Raw genomic sequence first — 27761 nt, 5'->3', positions numbered from 1 at the left:
CCTTATTTTTAGAAGAACAAAAATAAGATTAAGTTAAAAAGAGTTATTAAAAAAAAAAAAAAAAAAACTTTTCCTTTTAATGCTGTCATGAATTTTGTGCATCGAAACAGCAAATATAAACACCCAAACGTTTTAAACATGGGAGGTGTCTATTTACTAGTACCTGCTTTATTCAGTTAGCAATAAGCTTACTGGTGGATATATAAGTATGCGTATCTATAAGTAACAGTACTAATCCATGAAACATCTCTTTTGGCTATATGTATATGGGAATAGAAAAGCTTTGGTAATTCTATGTGGTTTTACACTGCAGGCTTGTCATTAACACAAGACAGCAAGTTACCAGCAAGAAATGATACCAGCAGTAATACTTTCGCTTTTCCAGAAACACCATACAGACTTACATTCAAGCACACAAATTCTGCTTTTCTATATGCGTGACAGATTTTCAAGATTAAAAAGAAATTAACTATAAATAACTGTAGATCTGACCAATTTGCTCAAGTCTCTGAAGCTGCAGTTACAGTTTGCTCTATGTCATTGAAAGAATGGCTTGCTATACTGCGCTGTACCTACAGGTGCTGCAAGAAGGCTTTCAGTCAAGACAACGGCAGGATTAGGATTTTCCAAAAAAGAAAACAGGAAAGAATTTAATGGAAACAATATCAGCTTCACTGAGAAGTCTGTTGATTTGCTTAGACAATATTCCTGTGTACTGAAAGTAAACAACTTTTATTACAGTACCGCGTTTACTAACGTACCAACTAGAATTTCACATCTGCTAAGTACTCTACAGGAAACCCAGAGTCTCGTACCCAGAGCTAGGAAGCTAAATCTCAGCTGTAATTGTGATTCTGTGAATGGCAACACGTCTTTTCTGTGGTATGCATAACAGCATACAGTCTCCAAAATGCAAATATGAAGCCTGTGCAAGCATAGGAAGCACTCAGGAAGTGCTCCAAAAATCACTTTTTAAAATTCTCAACGTAAAAAGACTGCAGCAGATTATAACTAAAGTACACTTTTTAATGCAGTTATGTGAATTCTGGTTTGGGCACTTCAAAATACACTCTAATCCCAATTTGGTGACACGGAATTGTATGACAGCCATAGCATTTCAATATGCTGTTCAAGAGGAACAAAATTAAGGCATACAGATAAAAAGGCACTACCTAAGGGGAAAAAAAAAAAAAAAAAAAAAAAAACACAAATGAATAACTTTTCGTTTTGTTATAAAGGACCGTTAGGCTGCAATTGGAATTGCAAATTCGTTTAAAAATTTTAGACTAAATTTAAACTGTCAAGAAGTCAAAGTAAGTTGAATGAAGTTAATAGATCCATACTTTAAGTTCTTGCATGGATATTTCTATCACCTAAATTAAAAATAAAACTTGCTCTAACATAATTGTTAGTTTAACAGGACAGAGTCCCACCATTAAAAGCATATTACAGAAATAGCTTAACTTTTGTTACCTAATATGTAAAACAGACGACATAAAATTAATTAGTAGATAAATAAATCCTTTGTAAATACACAATCACGGTGAACCTTGATTCTTACTTTTGGGGAGCATAGCTCCATCGTGGCATTTACAGAAAAACAAATCATATCCTTGCAACAGTGCTATTTTAATGAGCATTTTCTGGTAATTGGACTCAACAATGAAGAACAACTGATGATTCTAAAATGCTGGTGTCTTTGCTAATAAGATACCGTAAATAGTGAGCTGAGAAGGGGCCTCATCTCAGCAAACCTCCTCCAGTGGAGTTTCAAGCATGCAATTCCATGCACCCTCTGGAATTTTAGAGCAAGGGTTTGTCCATTATCATGCCAGTGGTCAACAAAGTGTTGTACAGGCACTGTACACAGAGGCATTACATTATTTAATACAAATTGCTTTACCCAACACAACAACACTGAAGTGCATCATGCAAGGGGATAAGTATCAACTAATCTTCTGGTAAAAGGTCTGATTTAGCTTCATCATTACTTCTAGCTCAAAGCATTTATAGTGATAATCATCTAAATTTACTGTAAGTTGCTTAGGTCAGTGGACAAATTCTCCACACAGTAAAAAAATAAAACAAAAAAAAAACAAACACAGCTAAGGCCTAATCCTGGTCAAATTAATAACATTTTACTAGCATTGCTGGAGCTGACAAAAAGTTGTCTGTATTTAAGAAGTGCTGTCTTTACTGCAGCAGCTTTCTGATATGTGCTCTGCAAGTTCTTTTTTTTTGGTTCCAAAATGCTTACCCTTGTCATGACTGAATGCCATTTTTAGAAAAGGCACAAAAGCAGCAAACTCAATTATTCAGTAATTAAATTCACAATGAGAAAGTGGTATTGCAATATACATCAGCCAGCACTGTCTCACAAAAAGGACACAGTATTAGAAAACTAGATTCTGAAAATTTTCAAGCTTCAGAGAGTGCAGTTTCTTTTTAGAATAGTATCTTTAAATGTTATGAATGCTACAGATAAACCTGGTTACATTTTCCCTTTAATGTCCTTTTTTGGTAATACAAAATTTCCTTTTCAGGTATCACTGTCCACTACTGATTTTTATATACATTTTCACCTTGGTTTTGGTACCTTCTTAATCTGCTTGAAATCAATCATTTCGGTTATATGATCTTTAAATTAGCTACATAAACTATTAGGCTCTACATTAACCCTCCCACCCCTGCTGTCACTACATTTTGCTTATAAAGCAAAGGTCCTTTACAGCAGAGCACACGCACATTCTCCTTAAAGTCTGCTTTCATAGCTTTTATCTAGTGACAGAGAGCCCCCCCCACCCCCCAACCCTCCCAGAAAGTCAGTACAAGCAGACTTTCCTTTCAGCCTTTTAAGTTTTCCCTGGTCAGGATTGTCCCCTCCCATGCTCAGGAAACCTTGCACAGATGTGCACCCTGACTGAGAAAATTATAAACAGGGTACAATGCTCACAAACTGGAGGCCACCACTCTCAGTGTCAGGAGAGGTGGCACAAAATTCATTCTTACTCCACTACAGGTAAAGTGATTAGGATAGATCCATACTCCTGCTTATGCCCTTGTAAAAAAATTTGGAAGTTAACAGGATAAATTCAGAAATCTCATGAGTTAATTAGCATGAGAATAGGTAAATTTATTACTCTGTCTCCATGTATTTCATAGTTCTGGTAGTCCTCTAAAGATACAAAACAGAGTGGAGCCTGGGGACAATAATGTAGAGTCTTGTCAGAGTAGACAAGGTTCACAGCATCTGCCTGCTGTTTTTATAAAACAAAAGCAAACAATGAATCATCCAAACAGTATACATTAATTCAGTTCTGTAGTCCAATAATTTATTTCCAAATTCCTTTTTTAAATTATTTATGTTGTATTCTACAAAAATACGAGAGCTTGACTTTTCTAGTGTGAAATTTGGTTGTTAACTGTACCTGATCAGTACCTGAACTTCTCTATTGAGAAGGACTATTTCAGAGTTTTGCCTTTGTTCTTTTATTATTCTCTTTGAGAAAGAGGATTAATATCCATTTTATGAGAGTTGGAAATCTGAAAAAACACCGATCAACTGGATTATTGGGCTGCAGTAATCCCGCTCATGTTATTCAGTTGCTGGCGCTCTGCACTTTTGGCCTATCCTTCATACAATCTCTTGTGCTGTGCCTCCTTGTTCATTGTTGCCTCATGAGAAGTATAACTGGAGTCTTATCTTTCTCAGTGACTTACTCCTAGTGTTCAAAGAAGTTTAATTTTATTTTAGGAATTGTCAATACATCCTAGATGACTGAACTGTGTTACTAAAGCAATGCTTATAGTGCATAATGGGAAGAACTTTATATTATTCAGGCACTTGATGTTGACATACATTCCATCCTAGCGCCCCTCGACAGCTTTGAAGACATTATTTCCTATAGGTCATTTTGAATCATGTAACACACATACTGCAGAAGGATTTGTCACTCCTCTCTCCCCCAAACGTTCATGGGATTGTGGAGGAGAACTCTCTCAACACCACTTATTTCTTATCTAAGGTAATTGTCTCCCTCCAAGCTTATGCAACAGAGGATTCTCTTTGGCAGATACAGCAGGAGACATTCTCCCAATTATTTACATCCAACAGCTACCTCTTTTCTATTGCAGAAATTTTCCCCTTACAGCATGCTAAGTTCCTAGGAGTCTGGGTCCATAATCTGTTTACCTGTAATTCTTTTCCTATAAAGACAGGATAGTTCTACACCAACATCTCTAGTACATCAGTATTGAATTCTTTTTTATTATTTTCTTTTGGTCACATAGAAGTACCAGTTAGACATGCTTTTGTACAAAGAGTTCCAAGTTCTTCCAGCTTTATAATTAACTCTCAGAACCACATGATCCAGCTTAAATTACAAAATGCTAGAACTGATTAAAACGTTAAAATATAAGAACTTCGAACTCTCTGTTGCAAGTACCTATAATATAAAGAACAATCACAGAGAAGTAACCTTTTTGTCCTCTAGCTGCATGTCTATTTTTCCCTGCACCCTGAGTCTGTCAGCAGTGTCAGAAAAAGTCACACAGTTCCTGACTATCCAATCATTTCTTTTTTTTTCCCCCTTTAAATAAGGAACAAATATGTACTAAAGTGCTTTATCTACACGAACCACATCAGTACATTATAGAAACAAGAAGTTCTAGTCCTGGTGGGAGCAGGGAAGGGAAGATTCTCATTTTAGATACAAAATTCAGATTGTTTACAATCTAAGTGAAACAAAGATTCAAGAGAACGCGTTCTCTCTCTTGTCTTTTTTTCTCCTTTTTTTTTGTAAAAGATAAAAAATAAAAGTGCAGTCAAATAGAAAATAAATGCAGTAGACGCAAGCTGACTTGAGGCAGGCTGTTAGTGATAGTGTGCAAACGTGTGTCTTAGCAGTTCATCTGCAAATGGTCGCAACTTGGCCTCGATAAAAATCCTTTTCAAGAAATCCCGAGCATGGTCTGAGACATGAGGTGGTAACTGGGGATTGGTTGGCTGAGTGGCAATCTTAAAGATGGCAGCCATAGCTTCGAATTCTGCCCACGGGGGCTTCTCAGTGAGCATTTCTACCACTGTACAACCTACGCTCCTGAAACAGAGGCAAAATGAGACAGCAGGTTACAACAGAATCGTGCTCTCTGGGAATGCAAGAAACATCAGGTCGCTACTAAACACCATGGGCCCAGAGCTGCTACCTCAGAGAAGAGATACCCAGGTCTTTCTCTGGACAACACTGCCTGGGCTGCGACCAGACACCAGAACCCTGCAGGTTCACGTCTCAGCGCTCAGCAGGCTGACAGAGGCCAAGAGCACCACGCAAGCCCGGTGCTCCAGCTCTTCAGACACCTGCAGGATTTGAACGCACTTGAAAGCTTTCTTGCTCATTAAGTCCTTAATGGAAATGCAAAGCAACAGGAATGCTTGAAAGGCAGAGTACACTGTGTATTTTGTTAGCTCGTTAGAAACGCACTTGTCCCCAGTTAGTGGGATGAAAACCTAACATGGAAGAAAAAAAAGCTTAAAACCATCCTTCAGTAGCGTCTTCCTCTTTTAGCTAAAGATACTAAGATGGATTGTGAAACAAAGTTTTAAGTTCTTAAACTATCTTTGTACACAAAGCTGATGTTTAAATGATTTATGAAGGCAGAAAGGCATGCAAATGTCCAGGAAAAGTCTGTTCCATAAGCCCTGCAATAGCAGCCTCTTCCAGTAACACATGAACGATACTGCCAAATGGAGAGGTTGGACAAATTTCTCAATTTCCAAGAAGTTACTTGGTTAGACAGAGGCTCATTTCTTTACACAATAACAATTTACTGAATGACAGAAGTCTCACTTCAGTATTTCTCCTTAGTTTTAACCATAATTTTCCCCATCAAAAAAACAAGCATTGACCTTGGTACAAATACTTCAGCAATGAACAGTTCAAATGCCAATTGTTCTATCATTCAAGTAGAGCAGAATAATTACGAAGTGATCTGAAGCAGGCTAAGTGAATTTTCCTGACACCGAAAATATTGCTGTTGGTTGGACAGAAATTGGTTTCTTTTAAAACAAAATGTTACTGCCTCTGCACACCTACTGCTGCCTACCCAGTCCGCTGTGTTCAGAGCACACACAGTGTAAGGAGTGTAATGGCCAAAAGGATCTGTCCATTGGGCCTGCGCTAAGTTACCCTATGCGATGTGTTACACTCTCTCATGTTCGTTCTGGAAATCTTTCCCTTTTTAATTCTTAAAAGTGTAATACCTTACAAAAACCTCCCCTCTCCCCCCATACCCAATCTCCCATTTAAATCTAGCTAATTCATTCCTATGTGCTCATGTTTTAAGGGAGCATTTTAACGCTTTGCATTGGAGGTATTTCAGTGATAAAATTCAATTAAGCAAAGTATTAATTTACGGGACACTGATTTTACTGATGCTCCAGAGCTTTACATGTTGCTTTCACCCAGTAACTCTGCAGGATTTGCAAGCAGTCTGTTAATCCTAACTTCATGCAAGGTTAGTTCACAGGATTTTCGTATGACCCCTAAATTAACAGGCTCGGGAACTGCCAAACCAACAATTCCCAGATGTCAGCATTACGTGCTCCAAACACGACTGCCAGTGCTCACACTTGTCCCCTTCTTCAGCTTAAACCCCAGAATAAAACACTCCAACTCTGGATGATAAAGAGCCCCTTCTGAAATCATGCACTTTGGTAAAGAAGTTTTGTAACATACCAGATGTCTGCTTTTCTGCCGTACCCTTCTCCACTGATAACTTCTGGACTCATCCAGTACGGAGTTCCTGTGACAGACTTCATTCCTGTACCAGACAGACAGATAGTCTGGAGTCGTTTGCTGGCACCAAAGTCACCCAGCTTCACATTGCCTGCTGAATCTCGCAGAATATTTGCTCCTGGAAGGAAAAAAACACTTTGGTGTTGTTTTGTTTTCCTTCTCCAGGAAACTTCAGTCACTCTGTAAAGCCTTCTTGAGAAAATGAAATGGGAAATTTTCACACTGCTACAGATGTCTTGACACCACATTAAAGTAAAATCTTAAACTATGTCACAGAGTAGCTCAAAACACATATTTGCATAAGCATGCAAAAAATGTCATTGACATTCAAATATTTTTTGGAAAATACTATTGATACAAAGCAACAGAAAAATCGTGTTTTAGGGAAGACAACGGTGTTGTTCCACACGCATATTTTGCACTTCACCATCTTCCCACATATTCATAATGTGCTTTTGCAGCGCTTATAAGTTACCTATCTCTATCTGAAAAAGTAAAGATATCAGTTTCCTGGCAGGAAAGTGGAAGAAGTTTGAGTCATTTGGGTCAGGCAAGTCACCTCTGCCAGTCATTTCTTGTAACAGTGAAGTGCTGGGTAATTTCTGTGTAATTAATAGAAAAAAACTCTGTAAAAATAAATATTTTCAAATCATGTTGCTTTCCTCTGCATACTCCATCTATTTGTAATTACACGATCTTTTGATATATTCAAATTACTTACACTAAAATAAAATCAGAACAAAATTTATTATGAACGCTTTGCAGATGGAGACTAGGGAAACATTTTCAGAGATCTGCTAGAACAGACTCATTTTACAACAGTGACAAGAATAACACTGGAAAGCAATCACACCGATATCAAGTCAGTATTTTGGCATCTCAAATTTAATTAAATTTTAGTGAAAAGGCAAGAACATAGTTCATAGCGAAGAGCACTGAGCTGTACACAGAACTATCCTCCTTCTTACCTTTAATATCTCGATGGACAATCATATTACTGTGCAAATAGTGAACTCCTTCCAAAATTTGTCGTGTATATTTACGAGTCACATTCTCTGTGAGTGCTCCGTATGATTTCAATTGGTCTTTGATGGAACCCTATGGCAAAGAAGTATGAAACACTGTAACATCTGTAGGATCACAAGTGGCCCAATACTACTGCTGTTAAACTTCAATGAAGATTATGCCTGAAATGCAGAGATTTCAGGACTTTCTAGATCATCTTAAAGCACAAACAGTTTTGTCTCCACTGAGAAAAATACTTTTCCTCAGACAAGGCTGAAGAGAGAAGTCATGTATTGAAATATTAAGCTATTAACTTTACAACTATCAAGTAGCTGAATAGTGCCAGCATGTTGTACAGAAAAAGAGAACAGCACTATTTGCAGTCAAACACTACTCCCAGTTCTTTTGATGGTTAAATGATGATACTCAAGTCAGACGAAACAGATGGTGTTTATACGGGCTAGTTTCTACTTGGGGAAAAAAAAAGTTGTCAAGAAAAACATCACAAACTGGAAGACAGTGCTTGAAGTGTTGGTTTAAAATAACGTTAAATTAAAACCTCATGGTTTTGAAGCTATCTTTCTATAACCTGGCTCTGTTAATCACAGATTACTTCTGTGGTACTGCCTTTCAAATCTCAGAAGAACTGAAGAATCCCCCCAAAACAAAGCCCAGAACTCACCTGAAAAAAACAACACTTTTCTTCTGTGGAGTCTTACAGTGAAGTACAATGCTGTTACTATTCAGAAATGTAGATCCTATGTTTTTATAAGAGCACATTTTATTTAGCTCTCTGTCTCCACTTGGTGAGAAAATTAGCATCTACAGTTTTCTAACCTGAATGTATTTTTTTTTTAAACCAAAACAGTGAAAAGTAGAACAGTTCAGCATGTTCATGCATTCAAGTGCTATGCAAAAAAAAAAACAAAAAAAACCACAAGAACCAAGTTTTTCCATCTGCACCTATTCCCACACCTATCTTAGCTACCTTTCCTTTTTTCAGAATAACTGAGAATAGTTGAGATGATGACTACTCAACAGCACAAAGTGAAGCACAGTAAAAAGAAATATTAACATTCAAGGAAATCCAAGAGTTTAAGAATAATGTTTTTTTTCCCCAAAGACAATGCTAGGCACTTCTCATACCAAAATCAAATGCATGGTACAAACCACAGCAATTCTGAAAACACAGAGAAGACGGAGTGAGACTGTCGGAAGTATCTTTTGGTACCCATCTTTGGCTATTGTTTTAACTTGAACATATCTTTACGATCTATGTGCACTTCTGCAAAAGCCATGCTTATTACATCATGTAGAAACGATGGTTGAACTGGACTGGTTCTCTTGCTTACCCCAGGCATATATTCCATGAATATAGAGAGTGTCCTTTCTGGTGGGTCTCTCAAGAAGCCGTAATACTGAACAATTCTTTCATGCAGCAGATTTTTCAGCAGCTGAATCTCACATTCAAGTGCATTTACTTCCTACAAGGAAAAAAGCAAACAAGATTTACCATGGCTGTTCAGTAATATTAAAATAATGTTCTGGATTTTGGATTTCATTTTTCTTAAGCAGAATAGTATGTACTGCTGTTCTGAAAGGATATGTAAACTAAGTAACAAAACACTCTTGGAGGTTATGTAAAGTTTACAAATTTTGTAATCAGAAAATAACACCATTAGTTTGAGCAAAATGAAGAAAAAAAGATGTCTTCTATAAATTGCTTGCCCTTCTCATTGTATTTCTTTGAAGTTATATCTGTTCCAGAGCACAAATATCAAGATGTGTATTAACTCACCAATCCTTATGTAACATATCACAAAACTCCCATTTAATTAATTTATTTTTTAAGTTCAGTCTTTCTACTTGAATAATTAGCCTTATTTCTCAACTTTTCCGGAATGTCAACTGACAGAGCATACTTTAAAAATGCCTCTGAGGACTGCTTGATATTGTAGTCATGAAAAACAATATGCAAATACATTAACACATATGGTGCTTTCTCCAGAACTAACCTAACTACCAAAAGTTTTGTCAACAGAAGATATTTTGAAAGACTCTACAGTAAGATGCTAAAAACTCTACTAACCCACTTTATTCTATTCCGGATTTCGCCCAGAAGCCTTTCATTAAAACTGACTTATCCATCACAGACTATTGCTGATATCCTCATACTTCTGAAGTTAGAAGGAAAACATTTTTGACATTGAAAGGTATACATTACAAAATAATATGGCGAGTGAGGTCACAAAACTGTTGCCACTGGAGAGACTACAATATTTTATCTGTAACACTTCTGAAGCTCAGTCAGTTGTGCTGTGTATTTCTAGAGTAGTTGGTGTTGCTACTTGATTAAAAACGTAACACCACAAATGATTCTTGGCTCTTCTCCTTGATCTTACATCACAAATAGCAGCAAGCATCACTGGTAGCCACTCAATCCTGCAGCAATGCTTACACCCTATGCTCGCCGGCCTTGCTCACCATGGTATAAAACACAGTCTTAATGCAGGAAAAATAGCAATAATTTTTCCGTCCTGCGAAAAGCAGCAAACATGACTTGGAAAAAAAGAAATGGAAGACTGGTGTTATTTTAAACTAGTTACTCTTCTTAAGTGCCCAATACTTTTAGGAGGACAAGTTCAATTTTAGAGAGAATAAACTGCCAATGAAAGATTAGCTCTTCAGAGAGAAACACGGTCAAAAGCAGTAGACAATCGCGATGTGCGAAGCTTAGCAGACCCACCCCCAACTCAAGCCAAAGATTTAATAATTTAAATTAAAAACTGGAAAGATTTTTAAAAAGAAAAAAAAAGAAAGAAAAATCTCATATCATCTTCAGAGCCAAACAAAAAAATCCCTTAGAATTTATTTCAGGAACACTTAAATTAGTGCAGGATTTCTGTTTGTATGTGGAATGTGTTTTAATTCCTATATTAGTACAAATATACATGTACAGTGCTCTGAAGTAGGTAATTATTTATAATGAATTGCTTAATTTTAGAGACCAAGACTGCACCAAATTAAATTGTGTGTTCACTGCATGAGGATATATATGTCTGAAAATTTTCAAGGGTGATGTAACATTAAAATTGGGTAGCCAAATTATTTGATGTATTAACAAAACAGGATTCCTAACAAAGACATGAAAACATATCTTGTTTTAAAACATCTCATTCAAGGAATGGACCAGTTTAGCACAGAACACAGCACTTCAGTAGAAGCAAACTCTTTTCTGTATCACTTACCTTGCTGGTTTCTGGACTATCTGGATCAAACTGGACTTGCTTAACAGCCAGTTCTCTTCCAGTATCAGCATCATAACACAGATACACTCTGCCAAATGCACCTTGACCCAGCAGTTTTCCAAGTCTCCAGTTTGTTGGAGCTCGTGGTGCTGAAAAAAGTAAGTATAGAATAAGTATAGTTCTGGTTTTCAAGTGAGTTTCTTACTCGGCTGATTAAAAAAAAAACCAACAAAACAAAACAAAAAACACGACTCAAATACATAGTCTTTAAAGAAAGTTTTCAGTATTTTTCAACAACAGTGTGTCCTGAACTTCCCCATATAAGTTATGAAGATAATAAAGCTCTCTATGAGATGGAAAACATGAGGTACTCTAAATCTATTAAAAAAAAAAGTCTTCTAGAAATATATACACTTAAAGCAGTTAGTAACATTGAATCTGAAAAACAGACAAGGCATATTATACAAACTTAGTAACTTTTTTTTAATTGAGGCATAATTAAAATCCATCAACTACTGAAGTCATCACAAAGTGTATTTGTTCCACCACAAATATAAAGCAGTACCAATTAAGACCAACGATGTATCAGAAAAGTTGACCAATATCAGCAAAAATAAATAGTAATTGTCATTTATGTGACCCTTCTCAGGTCCTCAAAAAACTAATGCATCAAAAATAGGTTTACAGTGATTTGTTATCACAGTTGTATGTTCCATGAGAAAAATCTACGTGAAGGTTGGCACAGTAAGCAATGAAAAAAACTGCAGAGCCTACAGATTCTTTTTTTTTTTTTTTTTTTCTATTAGAGAGAAAAACATTACTTATCACGTTTATTTTGATGACATGCTTAGTTTTGACACGGTATATTTGAAAGGTAAGAGCTTATAGTAGAGTTCACAAAATTCCTTAACTTACAGCGACTTGGTGGGCTGATGTCCATCACCGACAAGGTAGGATTGTCTATGTCACTTCCCCTTCTCCTCATTCTGTTATCTTCATATTCTGGCGTAAAGACGCTGCTTCCGCTACTGGTGCTCAGCGAGTGATCGGTGGGACTGAAACTAACCGGTGATCGGAAGCTGTTCCCCTGAGTCCTTCTGGCTCTTGGAAAAGTTTTACGACCTTCAGTGTTAAACAGGAGAAAAAAAAATTATGCTACGCTGCAAAAACATACTCCTGTGTAATTTATGTGTGCAAATACTTCGTGAATTCCACATAATGTAGTTCAAGTTTTCTACGCCATATGATATATGCAATGATTATAGAATTTACTGGTCTAACTTTCAGACTAGAAGAAAACAAACATTCATCAAAGGTGTATGTAGGGATTAGGCAGAACAGTTAAAGTGTCTGAAACTGGGAGCAGCTTACAAATAACAGTTTTTAGAACTGTTCTGAAGTTTAACTGGCATGCTTCAGAAACCTGGGAGGCTGTGAGGGCAGGAAGGAAAATGCCCTGCCTCCATTTGTATTGCTCTGTTAAGATGCAAAGAATAAACTTCTAATAAAAAGAAGAGAAAGAGAGAGAGAGAGATTTATGTTCCAATGACGGCCAGGCTAACATATTTACTTTTGATTCTTGTTTTCGTAAAAGGGTAGAGAAAGATCTACATTTGGAATCAGAGGGAAGACCACAAAATAAACATCCCAAACATCCCATGATTCATAAATAGTAACAGCATTAAAATAAAAAAAAGGACACTGATATTCAACAAGGTCAATTACAACCAGATGCTTAATACAATGTCAATACATTTAGGTAACCAACATTTTTAGCTCTGCATGGTTTGATGAAGTTTCTTCCTAGGGAACTCAGATAAATAATGAATCAGACATTCCTTCAACTAAGTCTTATGCTGGAGAGGGAGTTTCCAAGGGACTGAAGGCAGATGAAACATCTTTGAAAAAGCAGACTCAGATTTATACGAGTCAGATCAATTTCAATTCTAAGATAAATATGGGAATAAACTATTAAGCAGTTTTATAAACTACTGAGAAGATAATAAGGTGAGAGAACAGCCCAAATTGATTTTTCATATTTATCTTATCCAATTCACCCATTTCATAAGGACATTCTCATAAGCCAATTAATGAATTGTTGCACAGACTACAATAGTGAAGTGGATGCCCAAGACAGACAGAACAGTTAGCAGTTATGTCCCACCCAAAAGAGACTAATTCAAGTGGACACATACAGCAGTTTACCTTCAGTTCACCTCCTTACACTATTTTTAACTGCTGAGATATAATGATGGAACAGAGTACACTGAAATACCACAAGCGACATCAAGAAGGGCTTGAAGTACTTTCAAAGATCAAATTTACAGTGATGTTGGTAAATTGGAGATGGTTCACAAATCAACAAGAAGAAATTCAGTAAGGAAGCAAACATATATACTTAAAGAGAAATCAATGTCAAAAAACACAAAGTGAAAAATAATTGGCTGACTAACAGTAACATAAGAAAAGGGCATGGGAATTGGATCAGACCACAGATCAAGCAGTAGTCAGTATGGTGACTCTGAAGGAAAAATAAAGTGCCATTCTGGAATGCATTAACAGGACTGTTGCATACAAAGTCATGGTTACACCCTGTTATACATAAAGCAGCCACAAGAAAAGCCTCAGCTAGAGTACTCTATTCAGTTTTGGCCACCACACAACTATAGAGAAGAGACCAGAAAAAAAATTAAGGGCCTTTCAAAAATGCTTGAGGAAAGGTTTGAAGGAAGAAAGCTAAGAAGAAACAAAACAGATGGTTGTGTGATATAACTTTATATATGGGAAGTGATAGTTTTTTCCACTGTGTTAAAATGGACTAACTAGTTTCTTGTTTCACGGTCAGGAAAAATGATTTAGGAGACAGAGAAAGGTAAGTGACTAGCAGATTATATAGAGAGCGCTATCTAAAGCAATGGTGTATCTCTTCCCTTAGAATCACTTTAGAGTTTACTTAAGATTCAGTGTGACAGAAATCAGTCAATTTAATCCTGCCTCAGAACAAGGGACTGCCTTGTTTCAGTTTGGTATTTCTGTGATTTCCACAGCAGAATTCAGTTTATTGCTGTAGTCATTTCAGACTACAAATGAAAGCATCAGGTCTCTAGAGAAGTTTCTTCTTAGCACACTGAACTAGGGAGATACTCTGAAGTCAAAGAATCCTTCAGCTGCTCTTCTCTCCTCCCTTTTGAAATTCAGGATGTGTTGAATTTAATTGAATGTCATTACTATCCAAACATGGGTTTTGGCCACTTCAATAAACAATAGAATAAATTGCTGGAATGCAAGACTAACAGTTGATTTTTAATTCTGTCAAATTGTTTGCTCTTCACTTTTATTTTCTCTTAATTGGAGAACCCATTAACAGTAACTCCATTCAGAATGCGGTGTTTGTGGGTGTTTTTTTTTTGAGCAAAACAAGAAATGACAAGCTAACTTTGGATAGGAAAGGGTCACAAAGGCATACACTGGGTGATTTGTGAAAGATATAAAAAAGTTCTATCTTTGGTCTGTTCATATGAGTCATGAATTCTGTAATCCATAACTTTACCAGAGGTTAGACTACTCAGCAGCTCTAGAAATCATTAGAGGTTTATCAAGCAAGTCTGGGGAAAGAAGTTACGTTCTCCATTTCTTCAATACTTAGTTTTATTAAGATTTTACTATCTGAATTTTCTTCTTCAGTTTTTAAGAAGAGAAAAATAGGTTAATTAAGTTGAACGCTTGCAGTATTTACACTTACCATCATTGTAGTCCTGTTGGTGATATGAAATATGATATCTTCGGGGATAAGTCCCCCCCTTTCCAAACTTCTCGAATATTGGAATATCATATTCTACTAGAAAATAAAATAAATTTCAAAATTAAAAATACAAAGGCATATTAGTCAGTTTGGTATTATAATTTTAAACTTAGAGGAACACATCAGAGGATATGTTTCAAGTTGAAGCCTCAAAGAAAAAAAGACTATAGAAAAAAATCCCCAAACCACTAGCAAATAACTAGAACTAAAAGGACATCCAGCCTGAAATTCCACAGGATTTCAAGAATGTAACTCAGATTGTTTGTAATCTCTTGCTTAAAACAGTATCGGTGGACTGCAGCATGCCTAGTTATTCTATTTTTTTTTTTTTTTTTTTTTTTTAAGAGAAATTTTGGGAAACTATAGGTCAGCAGGAAAAGGAGCAGAAACTACTATAAATAATACAATTTAAAAATGCATAAATACAGAAGTCTGTAAATGAGTCAACACAGCTTGAATTACTAAGACTCAGTGAATAAATCCTTTATGATCTATGAAGTATTCATAGTATAAAGGCAAAGTTCCTTCACAAATAAATAATTGGTTAAAGATAAACACATAAGATGGGGCTAAGTGGTCTACAGTACCACAAAAATCTGGGCTACAACTCATACAGTTTAATTACGCATGAATTCTCTGGGCAGAACAATGTGAGGTGACAAAATTATCTGAAGAAACAAAGCCAACAGAAGAATCACAGGAAGCCCTTAAGAGTAACTGGTTGAGTGTTAAAATGACAGATGGAATTCAGTGTAGACCAAAGGACTGTGAGAGAGATTTGCAGGAAAGCAGCAGCTAAACGCTGTTGGCTGAAAAGCAGACTAAATGCTGTAAGTCATTAAGACATACTGAACAAAGTTTTGGTCTACTCCTACTACACAGAAAAAAGATTTAAAAGTCCAAAAATGATCAAAGATATAAAATAGTTTCTCCATAAGGAGTGCATGTCTCTATGGCCTAGAAAAGCAACAGCTTAAAGGGAGCCATGAGAGGTCCATAAAAATCACAAGGGGCATGCTTCTTCATAAAACACAATGAACATCTGCATCAACAGAATTTTAAGACAAGACGTTGTGGGGAAGTGTACACAAATTGAAAGAGGGAATGTAGAAATTTGTAGAAGAAAAAAATCCAGAGTACAAAAGAGCATTTGCAGAATCTTTAAGACATACCTGACTGGGAATATATTCTGAGGCAGGAATACTATACACTCATCTATAGAAGCCTGATACTGCTTGTGGTAGGAGAATGGACTGGGCCAGGTGAACATTTTTTCTAACTCTAAAAACTTATTTTTTCTTTGTCATACATCAAATAATAAGAATAGATACTAAATAACAAGTTGCAGGATTAGTACGTATCTCTAGAATCTTTAAAAAACACTGTTTTTTAAATAACTGTTTATTCACAGTTATGTGAGTAAACCTTTATAACTAACATGAAGTGTGCTAAAATATATAACAGACCAGAAACAACAACAACCAGAACACAAAAACCCACCACCGAGCCCATATAGAAAACATCCTGGATTCGTTGGGAGCTAGTTATTGTTCGATATCAAAACTTTATGTTGAGGCATGTCCATAAAAGTTAACTCAAAATACTTTCAAGGTTACCCATTGCACTTGGTATCCCGAACCACACACAACAATTTGGATTCAAGCCAAAGCATGGTATGAAAGCAACATTAGTGGTGATGATTGATTAATTTATAGGCACAGCACATGGTTCTCCTTCAATCTTGCACTTTGTAAAGCTTTCAATTACAGCAGTTAAGAACACTTAAGATTGCTCCTCTTTTCACAAAGTAGAAAATGAATGCTCCAACATTAAATAAATTAACAAAGGTTATGCACCAATATAGAGATTGACATTACAGTATAGTTTAACCAACTGTTGTGTGCCCCTACCCACCACATCCTTTTTCTTTTCAGAGGCAGATATGTTACAAACCTGTTGTTTCACACAATAATTGAAATAAAATGTTAAGAAGATCTTAAATTTCATTGTATCTTTTCCTGTGAATATTTACATTGTATTTTGTTGCTGTTTTCCACTACCATAACAAGTTTGTGTAATATAATACCTCTTCACGTGAACATCCCTTTTGAGTCTTATTACTTGCAAGAGTATTTTGGAAAGCTATTAATATCCAGCAATTTTGCCTACCTGAGAATTCTTGATGATTATCTGGATAGCTCTGTGCTCTTGGCATCCGTGATTTGGGATAGTTGTCTCTAAAAGTGTAAAAACGTACAGGAGTTAAAAATTACTGGTTTAGCACTTAATCTTACTGCGTCACAATTCTTTATGACTGATGAAAGCTTATTGCTACAGAAGTCACTGTATCTGCTTACAAAAGTGGAACACAGTTAAAAGAAATTAAATCGATTAGGTATCAATAATAATCCAGTAACAATGGAAAAGCTTCCTTATTAAGCTTAATGTAGTAAGGGAACAACAGACTGTGTCAATGAGTAATGATATTAGTAAAAATCTGAATTAGCACTAATAAAGCTACAAAGGAGCACTGCTGTTTTAACATTTTTAAGGTTAAACACAATGATTTATAGACTAGCAAAGTCTCTTATGCAGCTTACAAAAATCCTTAATGAAATTTAACCAAAGAAATGCAGAAGCTTTTAATGCCTCTAAAATATTTCCTCTTCTCTCCATAAAAGCCATAGAATTGCTATATTAATTTTACTGAGTTACAGAATGATGAATGATTTTTTTTGGTTCTTATACAATCGCGTTGTTTCTTGCCTACAGTTGGTACGCAACTCCTAGTGACTAAAAGGAATGGATGGGATTGCAGATCAGAGCAACCAAATACAGCATATTTCTAAAAACATACCAAACCAATCTCCTCCTTTTTTCTGGTAAGAATTTCTCTAATAGGCAACAGAAGCTGAATGGTGACACAAAACGTACACCTCTGCAGGAAACATTTGAAAGTGGGGTGAAAAAATAAATAAAAAAGGAAAACAGACTAAGCAGAGATGACAAAACTAGTAAATAAAAAGCAATTTAAAAGTTTGGAAGCAGAAACAGACAAATTAAGATTGCCTTGTTTCCCCTTCTTCCACTTGTCCCTACCCCATAAAAAAAAATAAAAATTTGTTGAATTTCTATTCTATTTAGCTACTTTAAGCTTTGTATTTAGCCACATTTCGTGTCTATTGTTTTGTTTGTGGCATGAAGAAATATTATTTAATTCAAAAAGTTATTTGTAAGACCAAATGCATTTCTGTCCTCAAATCATTCTCAAATGAAAAGGTACCACGGAATACTATAGCTCTAATTGATTGCCATAAACAATGATACCCAACTTCTTACCTCTCTATTAATGAAAGCATTTAATTAGCAGCATTCCTAATGTAGTAGTTCCAAGTAAAGGAGGAGCCAATCTGCACAATTTAAGACCCCACTTTATTCATCTGACCAACCAGAAGCCAAGTAGAAGTGCGTACAGTTTGGAGCTCCTGGCAGCTGAGAAACTGTGGGCAGTGAGCCTCTCGAAATACATGCATCTCCTGACAGGTCAATAAAAAGAGAGCTCCAGGCTCACCACCGTACATGCTGCTTCTCGCTAACTGACAGGTTTAAACAAAGGAAAATAAGTGGGAAGTCTGCAATGGGAAAAAGGGATAGACTGGACAGTAACTGCAAGGAAAAGGAGGGGACTGACTGCTTAAGTCTTAAATCAGTTCCACCTCCTTTCTGGTATTGGGTACCCTCAACCTTGGAAAAAGGGAAATTCATATAGCAGTACTTAAGAAGTGTAAATTTGATGGGGATGCTCAATGCCAAGGAACACACTTCATATATGCATGAGTGGCAAGATGTAGTTTAAATGTTTAAATGTAGTTTAGTGTATTTTTGTAGGATCCAAAATCTAAATTTAGGTTTCAAATGCAAATTTAAAAAGGAAAAGAAACCTACTTTTTTTTTTTTGCTGTGCATTAGTAAGCAATTGTATTTTGATAAGCTTTTGTAAGCAATGCAGTCTATTGCTGTAAATTAAGCAGTTGTCCCTCCAATTTTCATGGCCTGTTCTGCATCTTAAAGGTCTTGGATAGAGAAAAATTCCTAGAAGTTCAGTAGTAGCTGTTGCTGGAGAGTTTTTATATGTTACAACTGATACAATAAGCAATCTAACAAAGATAAATAATGAATGCAAGTAATTCTTACCCATCTAAAGGGCTGTCAAGTGATGGACAGCTTCCTGAGCCAGAATTTTCAGGACTGCTCAAAGACAGTGGATCCAGCATCTATTAACAATACAAACAGGTATCAAAGCAACAACTTAAAAGCTTTGTTTTTTAAAAAATACTTGAAGGTTTTGGCTTTTCAACTCCTAATAAATAAATTTAGGAGTGTGTGTGTGTATATATATTATATATATATAAATAAAATTAATTACCAGAGAAAAAGTTGGCTGCCGTAGTTGAACCTGCATTACATATTTTTTCCCTGAAAGGATTCCATCATTTTCCTCTCACGAGTACAATAAAGTTAAAGCATTTAATCCTCAACAATGGTCCACACACACCTAGTTGTACTGCTACACTCTTCCTGTATGCACCATTGACTATTAATATTATAGCAATACCTGCATGAAATTGTCTCAACAGAATAAGGTCTCCAAAGAGAAAAAGGTTAGAGAACTAAAAAAAAAAAAAAGTGAATTTTGTTGTCATCAAGGAAAAAAATCATGAATGATACTGATTGTGATGAATGCAATTTATACAATCTCTGAAGTGATTTAAGTTTCACCAACTAGAATTCTCAGAAAATTGTAGAAATAAAATACTGTAAAAAGCTCTAAACATCTATCTCTGGTTAGGACTCCAAGCAAGTTATTCAGAATTATAAATAGAACTGAACAGTAAATGGAAGGAGAAAGATGGAGGAACACAACTTATAAACATTCTTTCTTTTCACCCCAACTGAAATACTGTTTCATATAAAATACACTTTGATCTGAAAGTGGAGTTTACAAAAAAAAACAAAAAACACTAAACAATGAAACACCAAACATCAGAAACTGATTTCTTCCTAAAGCACTTCTGACATCCTAGTAATCAGTACTCACAAGTTACATGATATCTTCCATGCATCAGTGTGAAGAAATCATAAAACTGACTATCTAGGCCAGATCCATCACATAATGAAAACGGATATCAACACTTGCTCAAATTCTAATCTAGAGAAAAATAAAACGTATGCTCTTGACAGGCAGCTATTTCTACCAGCTGATGTTCGTTTTTGTTTCTCTCACTACCTCCCTTAAATCTTCAGTGTAACAACTGGCAAGTATTCCTTCCTACTCTTTTGCAGTAAAGCAATCTGAAATTATTTACACATTTATTTTTTAAAAGATGTGGAAACAGAATCTAAATCTTGAATATAATACTAATGTCCATTTTACTAGCCTGCCTCTCAAAAATAATGAGCGGCTCACCTGTTGTCTCAAAATGAGCTCCTTCCTGAAATACAACTTCTTTGATATGTTACACATCTGCTATTTCTTACGATTTGGATGATAGTCCACTGCTGTAAATTAAGCAGTTGCCCCTCTGATTTTTATGGTCTGTGCTGCATCTTAAAGGTCTTGGGTACATGACTTTGTAAGCACCCATCAAGGACTTACTAAAGAAATAGTGCCGAGAAAGTGAGTTTGTAGTCTACAAACTCACTTAAAATGAACTCTATATTGGGAAGGATTAAATTCACCATACGTTCAATTCACCATAGGCTCAACGTTATATTCCTCTTCTATCATGCTGAGCACTGAGTCCTGAAAGGGAAATAAAACCCTACCTGCTGCCAGACCTATTACCCCTATAATTTAACACAGTGTATTTCAACTGGCAGACCATGGTCCACTTCTCTCCAACCCACCGTCTTTTTCCTAGGGGAAGTGTGGGGTCTGAGCATGAATAGCAGTGCTGAGGCAGCACAGTCAGCACTTGGAAAGGTGACTTAGGGGTAAGGGAACCAAGAGAGGATGTGAGGTCCCAACACCTAAATCCGGACCTGGAGGCTGCTCAGGTTGAACTAACTGGCTTCCCGTGACAGTAAAATGCTTTTACTTAAGTTCTGTTGACAGCTCACACGGCTACTCTTACATGGCAGGTTACATGTTTCGTAACTACTCTGGAGTGAAAGGACATCCTGGACCTCTGAGCTCATCTGCTTGGACAGTCAGTGGCCAAAACCGACTTTGTCCAGGCCAAAAGCAATCTTTCCACTGAATGAACTCAGGCCCAGGCTGGATGTGACCATGCGGCTGTGAAACTGAATAGTACCCCAGGCTGGAAGTTGGGAGATTCAGTCTCTACTCCCGACTCAACCATGAAAATTGTGCAATTCATTGCACAATCTCTTTGCCTCTATTTTTATTCCATCATCTGTCTCTCATTTACTCAGCTCATAAACCACTGCCTCTTGCCATTTGTGAATACCATGCCAACGTCAACAGGAACTTGAAATGATTTGGGTATGAAGCATTATTTTTTCTCTCCTTAAAAATAACTTTCTCCACTGCCAGTTCTGTGAACCATTACATTCCTCCATCTTTCCCTGATGTTTTTAAGAGGAATTTAGATATTCAGAGAGCAAGACTTTTATAAATACTAAGTGTGCTGGTAAGCCCACACAAACAACACAGGTAAGGAGAACAAAATATCACACGTTTGCAATGACCACACAAAAATATAACATCAGAAAGTATTTCAGAGCTTATTTATAGCAGGCCCATCATTATCCTCCTTCTACCCCAAAACACTATCAGCTGAGTCCAAATAATTCAGACAAAGCCAAACTCATCTCTAGAATCTCCTCTGATTAGTTTTGCAACTTGCAGAGGTAATCTTTCTTACCCTTCTTACTAAAAAAGAAAAATAGTTTTTGTGCTTTCCAACATGGACATCTCTTTCCTGTAATTTGCATCTTTCACTACTTCATTCATCTATCATGAAAACGAAGAACACTATCTTTCTGTGTAGCAACAGATTTAAATAATTGAACATACTTACAGAGAAAAAAATAGGCTCTACAAGACTAAATAACCATAATTATTTTAACCTTCACTTAGAGATCATGTTTTCTAGGACTTTTTTTTTTCTGTTCTAAAATTCCATATCCTTCTTGAAATAGCAGTACTTTGTAAATCAATCTCACTTGCAAAGTCTTTAATTTCAGTCAATCACACACATACCTGATCCATGCTTTCTGGAATGAATTCACCCTCACTGTTGATACTGGTAAACGACCCATTTCGGGCCACCTGGTGCAGCTCATCTGGAATGTATCCTGGGGGTGGTGAACTCCTATCCCGAGTATTCGAACCTTTTGAAAGAACAGGCTAGTTAAGAGTCTCTTCATTAACCCCAAATCCAGGGTCTTTATTCACATGCTTCATAGAGACTGAGCCTGCCCGGATCTCTTAACTGTATTCTTAATAAATGCGCAACAAATTAACTCATCTGAAAAAGCATTAACTCTAGTTTCATAATTAAATTTGGAAGCTAACATCACACCAACATAAAAACATGAATAGGCAAAAAGGTTTTGTCAACGCCAAAAAGAAAGAAAAAAGTATCTTGAACAAATGTTCACACATTAAGATTAAAAATATAGGAGTCAAACTGAGCAAGAAAACATGTTCCCATATGAACAAAGATTTGTTCAGTAACTTGTTCCTGTAGCTGAAAATTAAGGCAAATATTAAAATCTTTTCTGGATACCCACCAGTTAGCATCAATAATTCTACATAGGTGTATATGCTTGTGGATGATTTTTTACTTTTTTTTTTTTTTGGGGGGGGGGGGGGGGGGGGGCGGGGGGGGGTGAAGGGGGAGCTTGTGAGGGACAATTTTCTATACTGCGTGGTTACCTTTGACTTAAAATTCAAAGTTTTAAAGAAGACATACTCTATAGTACAGTCATCCACAAGTAAGAGAAACATAAACAGTCTGTGCTGAGAGCAAGATTTTCATGAAGAGAATATTACAAAAAGTTTTTACAGTTAAAGCTATTAAAATCCATAGCTTACCTACTACAGGAAGCTGCCTTTTTCTCTCTGTGACACCAAACACCGTATTATCTAAAGCTTCCAGAGACGGTAATGGTTCCACATTATTTACACTAGGTGACTGAAAAAAAGAGTATATATTACAGACTATAATTATAATTTATTCTCCTGACAATCAAAAACCTTCACAAACTTTTAAAGACTTTGTACAAAGTATTCCTTTTTTCAAGGAGTCAAAATGAAATTTGCAAAATTATATCAAAAATAATCTATTTCAGTAGCTCAGTCTTAATATTTAAAATAATTTTCCATATGCACTAGTATACAGGATCCTATCAATACCGTGGCTGTGACCTGTCAGATAATAGCAAAAATAACTCAGTATTTAGCCTACAGCAACTGTTTCCTAAAACACTGCTACTGTTAGCTAGAACAAGCATTCAATGTATCACAAAAGTGCATCACTGGCACATCACTTAAATAATAGTTTCAAGTAACTACAGTAGCTTAAAATTCTATGCACTTTTCAAATTTGCATTACATCCTCATCCTTCTAAAGAACACTTTTCAAATGGTGTAAGGAGGGCATCCAAAAAAAGGGGAACAGTATCTAGGAAAAAGTTAAAACTGACTCAATACAAAATGCTAATACACGCTTCTTACTTGAACTGAAGTAGTCCTTAACATTTTCAACTGGGAAAATGTCATCATTAAGAAAAAAACACAAATTATACTTCCATCTGAAAACCGAGGAAAAAGACATTTAGGATGTCAGCTCATACCTGTGTATTTCCGTGTATTACAAGCAATATTTTGAGACTCTTCATATGAACACTACGGTCAAGCAGTTCAACTGCTTTGTCCAGGTCATCTTGTGTGGTTAATGGAATTACAAGCTACAAAAAGGAAAAAATAATAAATAGCTGTCTTAAACAGGACATGGGAAAGAAATTAGTTAGTCGAATACAGGAGAACAGATAAATTGATGTTATCTTTCCTTTCATTCCAAACAACTTGAAAATAAGATTCACTAACAGTATCTTAAGTTACCACCGAAACGCACCAGCAAAAGTCTGAGGCCCAACTTTAACTCTTCCTTTAGAGGCCTTCAGTAGTTACAGCATGCTGGAACAAGTCTTCACAATGTGGAAACAACTATTTCACATATGCACAACTTGATTTCCTACAGTTTCAGAGACATACGTGCAGTGTCAATATATTTTCCATTTCCTAAACTAATGCAAGTATGTAGGAAGTATGAGGACATCTTATTTTCTAGACTACAAGGCAGATATTCCTCTCTCATAGTATTACAGCTGTATTTGTTTGAAGTTGCTTCACTTACGTAATGCCTCCAATGAACAACAGAATTTATGACGGAATTGTATCCGGCTACACAGAACTGTGGTTTTCACTAGATTCTACCTGGCATCCATGTTTCTTCAGAAAATAATATGCCATTAAAACCCACATCAAATGAGAGTTACGTAGTACTAAAATAGGGCATATGTTTCAGGAGTATAAATTATGACTGTAACAAAGGAGCAGCAAAATATGTTTTTGTTTTTGTTTTTTTTTTTTTAAAGCTATTCTACTTGTCAACAGTTTTGGTCAGTGATGCTCCAATACAACAGATAAAGTCTTTTAATACCCAAAGAAATGGGAATGAGAAAGGAAGGTCTTGATAAAAAATGAAAAGCATGCTCATTTGAAGTTGCAGGTTTAATGCTAATGGCAGGTTATTACCATCACACTTCTAGAAGGGTGATGTGATGGTTTGCCAACTAACACAAAAGATGAAAACCTGTTCAAATATCCAAACACCTACCATAGAAAGTAGCTAAAGCATTACAAACACCTATTTTCTCTGAACTTTTGAATCTCCAGATGGAATTTCTCTTGTAGAAATTGTTTATTTTGAGGATCACTTTCAAAAAAGTGTCTGGTTAGCAACCAACAAACAGCAGCTACAAGTATTGACTTCAGCAAAGATTCAGCAATTATGCTGTGCATAACCGAGCACACAAAATAATCCTCCAAGCATTTGCTGACTCAATGCCAAAAACAGAAATGAGTCCTAAGAACAGATCCTGTAACCATAAACGTATCTTCCATTAATAATCCCATCTCTACTTCCATAGGAAACCTGTAAGTAATCCTGATCAGGTGTCACTTACACCTGTGGCCTGAGAGCATTAGCACCCAGCTACTATTCAGGAAATCTCCACCAACCAGACACTTTAAGAGGAACAACAGTTAAGCTTAGGCCTCCAAACTACACATTATTAAATGCAGCATTGGTGTAATTACCTAATGAGATTAATTCTCAAAACAAAGAAAAAAAACAAAACATCACAGAAAACAATAACAACAAAAAATACAGCACTGTACGATAAAGTATAGATGTTACTGTAGAAGTTTACAAATGCAACGAAGCTCAAAGAGGTAAAGATTTTCCCGAATTCGTGCAACTGGTCTGTGGCAGAGCAGAAAGAGGACTTGCCCATTCCCAATCAAGTCTGAGTTACAGCTCTCCCCATTAAACACCTCATGAATCCCTTGCCTATCTTAAGTTAGGCAAGCCTTATATATCTGAGAATGCAAACATTAGAAATCTGAGGTTTTGTCACAGGAGTGGTTCTCATTGCTATTGAAAGCAAATTTCAGCCTTAAAATACTTTATGTACAAATCACTGAAAATTTAGAAAACACAGAGTATTACCTCATTATTGCTGTAATGTAAATCCATAGTCTGTCCAAAAGCAACTTTAGCTTTAGCTGCAAGATCTTCAAGTTTGACAGGCCTTGGTAACTGGAGGATCCTGAAACACAACATAAGTTAGAGAATTTTTATCAATTATTCATGAAAATCTGTTACCTCGCTACTTAAAAATACTCTTCGAATCAAAGTTATTACTAAAAACACCAAAAGAGGCTCTGCTGTATTTCCTGTTCCCTATGTTTAGGAATCATCAAAAGAAGAGAAGCAGTAAAAAAAAAAAAAAAAAGAAAAAAAAGAAAAAAAAGAAAAAAAGGGATAATCAAGCATAAAATCAGACTCCAGACTCCATTATGAGTGTTTAACTTGCTTATATACAGCTTCCTTCTTAACTTAATCCTTTGCTTCCAATTCAAAGAGAATTTCTTAGAAACATCTACCATTTCACTTTCTTCTTTAGAAAAAGTAGAGTAAAACAATGGACTACCACGGGCTGATGAGCATAAGCATCAGAAAGAAATTAGCCCTGCAGTCCCATTTTTTGGAAATCCAAAAGTTTCTCATCTGAGGAAGGTTACTAAACACAACCATCCTCAGAATAACAAATAACACATTAAAACTGATGAGTCCATCATTAACAGGACAGAACTCTATTAAACAAAAGGAATTTTTTTAGAAGTGACTAAGCTAGTCAGGTACAATTAAAATTTAAAAAGAAACCACACAAATTTTGTTTAGCAGAAAATTTGGCAAAGGATAACTGTCTCTTATCCATGTTCTAAGCAGTATTCTGGGTAGGGAACAATATTACATACTGAAATGAGGCTACAAGCAAGATCACTTCCAATTTAAAATTATTATAAAAAAACAACCACCAACAATAAAATCAAATAAACATATCAACTCTCACTCTAGTTCACAATTTGTTTAGAAGGTCTGGAACTCTGCCTACCACAGCGCATGCTCCTTGGTACAGAGCACCACATTCACTGCTGAAAGGACTCCGGAATCACTTCTCTTTCCCACTTCCCTTTTTAAAAACTAGCAAGAAAGCCATTGCACAACTTATTTTTCTTGCATCGTTTCATTATTTTTTCCTTTAGATCTTCATGTTCAGGCAACAAAAGTATTAGAACTCCTGCTGAGCAATAAGCTTGGCCTACCCAGTACCCTTGGACAAGCAGATTCAAGTTGCTTTGGACAATCCAGAAGAGAGCTAGGCTTATCAGCATAAAAGGTTGGGAAGGTATCTGTCCATGCACTTACTTCTTTCTTGTTTTCATAGTGAACTGTTTAACTTGGTCCACTGCAAAATGAATTAAGATAAACTACAAAATGCACGGCCACACAGGCTGGCAGTGAGTAAGCAGCTCTTTGTTTTAAATACACACTTCCCTTTATTTCACAAGAAATCCCAAGGTGGAAGAGTCCCCAGTTTTAAAAGGCTTTTAAAAACTTATTTCCTCCAAAACTTATTTCCTCCTTCTAGCACATTACCAAGCCACTGTTATCTGTGATGTTTGGAAAAATGAACAGAAAAAGATATTGAAGAATGTTAACACCTAGCAAATTTACCATTCCTTCCCCTAACTTGTATAAAGGGAGATCACAAATTGTCATCGGCATGGATACACACTCATCTGTTGCACATCACTAAGGACTGCCAAGTAGCAGCAGAGATTTTGTTCTGATGAAATCTTTGCTTAAGAAGTTTACCAATTCTATTGACAAATAGTATAACAAGGATTTTATCTCCCTTTTCATTACATATTTTCAAAAATATTAATTTCTAACTATTTCTGTGTAGGTACAACCCTTTCAGAAAGAGACAAGACAAAATACAGTTGCCTGCAAACCACTTCTGCACAGAATTGGAGGTAGACTTCTGTGAAATCTTTTGAGCAGCCATCAGAGCAGTGTTATATAGAGATGTTTCTATGCTTTAAGCATGCACATCATTCACCTACCTCTCATACAAAGAATTAAACTCATTTTAACTGATTGTTCAAAAAATACCAGTGAAGACAATCTAATTATAAATTCTAGTAAATTTTCCTATTACAGTTCTCAAGACTGGTTCCTCTAAAGCACAAGCCACTATTAAGATTAAAGACCTCGGCTTCTTACTCCGGGTTTCAGAATATTACCATGC

General features: G+C 36.1%; 1 protein-coding gene across 4 annotated transcripts in view; it reads right to left on the bottom strand.

Annotated features, from left to right (window-relative positions):
• Positions 1-1213: 1213 nt before the first annotated feature.
• Positions 1214-27761, bottom strand: part of MAP3K2 (mitogen-activated protein kinase kinase kinase 2) — a 47094-nt gene continuing 20546 nt past the window's right edge. For 3 of the 4 annotated variants that reach the window (XM_032190180.1, XM_032190177.1, XM_032190178.1), the window contains 13 exons: positions 25613-25712; positions 23673-23786; positions 22912-23011; positions 22075-22205; positions 19044-19123; positions 17019-17086; positions 14790-14885; positions 11963-12169; positions 11048-11196; positions 9152-9283; positions 7763-7892; positions 6735-6912; positions 1214-5099 (listed from right to left, as the gene is read on the bottom strand). In XM_032190180.1, the coding sequence (XP_032046071.1) occupies positions 4874-5099; positions 6735-6912; positions 7763-7892; positions 9152-9283; positions 11048-11196; positions 11963-12169; positions 14790-14885; positions 17019-17086; positions 19044-19123; positions 22075-22205; positions 22912-23011; positions 23673-23786; positions 25613-25712 (1711 nt within the window). In that variant the 3' untranslated portion in view covers positions 1214-4873. The remainder of the gene's footprint in view (positions 5100-6734; positions 6913-7762; positions 7893-9151; positions 9284-11047; positions 11197-11962; positions 12170-14789; positions 14886-17018; positions 17087-19043; positions 19124-22074; positions 22206-22911; positions 23012-23672; positions 23787-25612; positions 25713-27761) is intronic. The other variant, XM_032190179.1, reaches the window with a different exon arrangement.

The sequence above is a fragment of the Aythya fuligula genome, chromosome 6, assembly GCF_009819795.1.
Source record: "Aythya fuligula isolate bAytFul2 chromosome 6, bAytFul2.pri, whole genome shotgun sequence".
NCBI lineage: Eukaryota > Metazoa > Chordata > Aves > Anseriformes > Anatidae > Aythya > Aythya fuligula.
The sequence above is the reverse complement of the archived record's forward strand: the minus strand, read 5'-3'. Positions and strand labels throughout refer to the sequence as shown.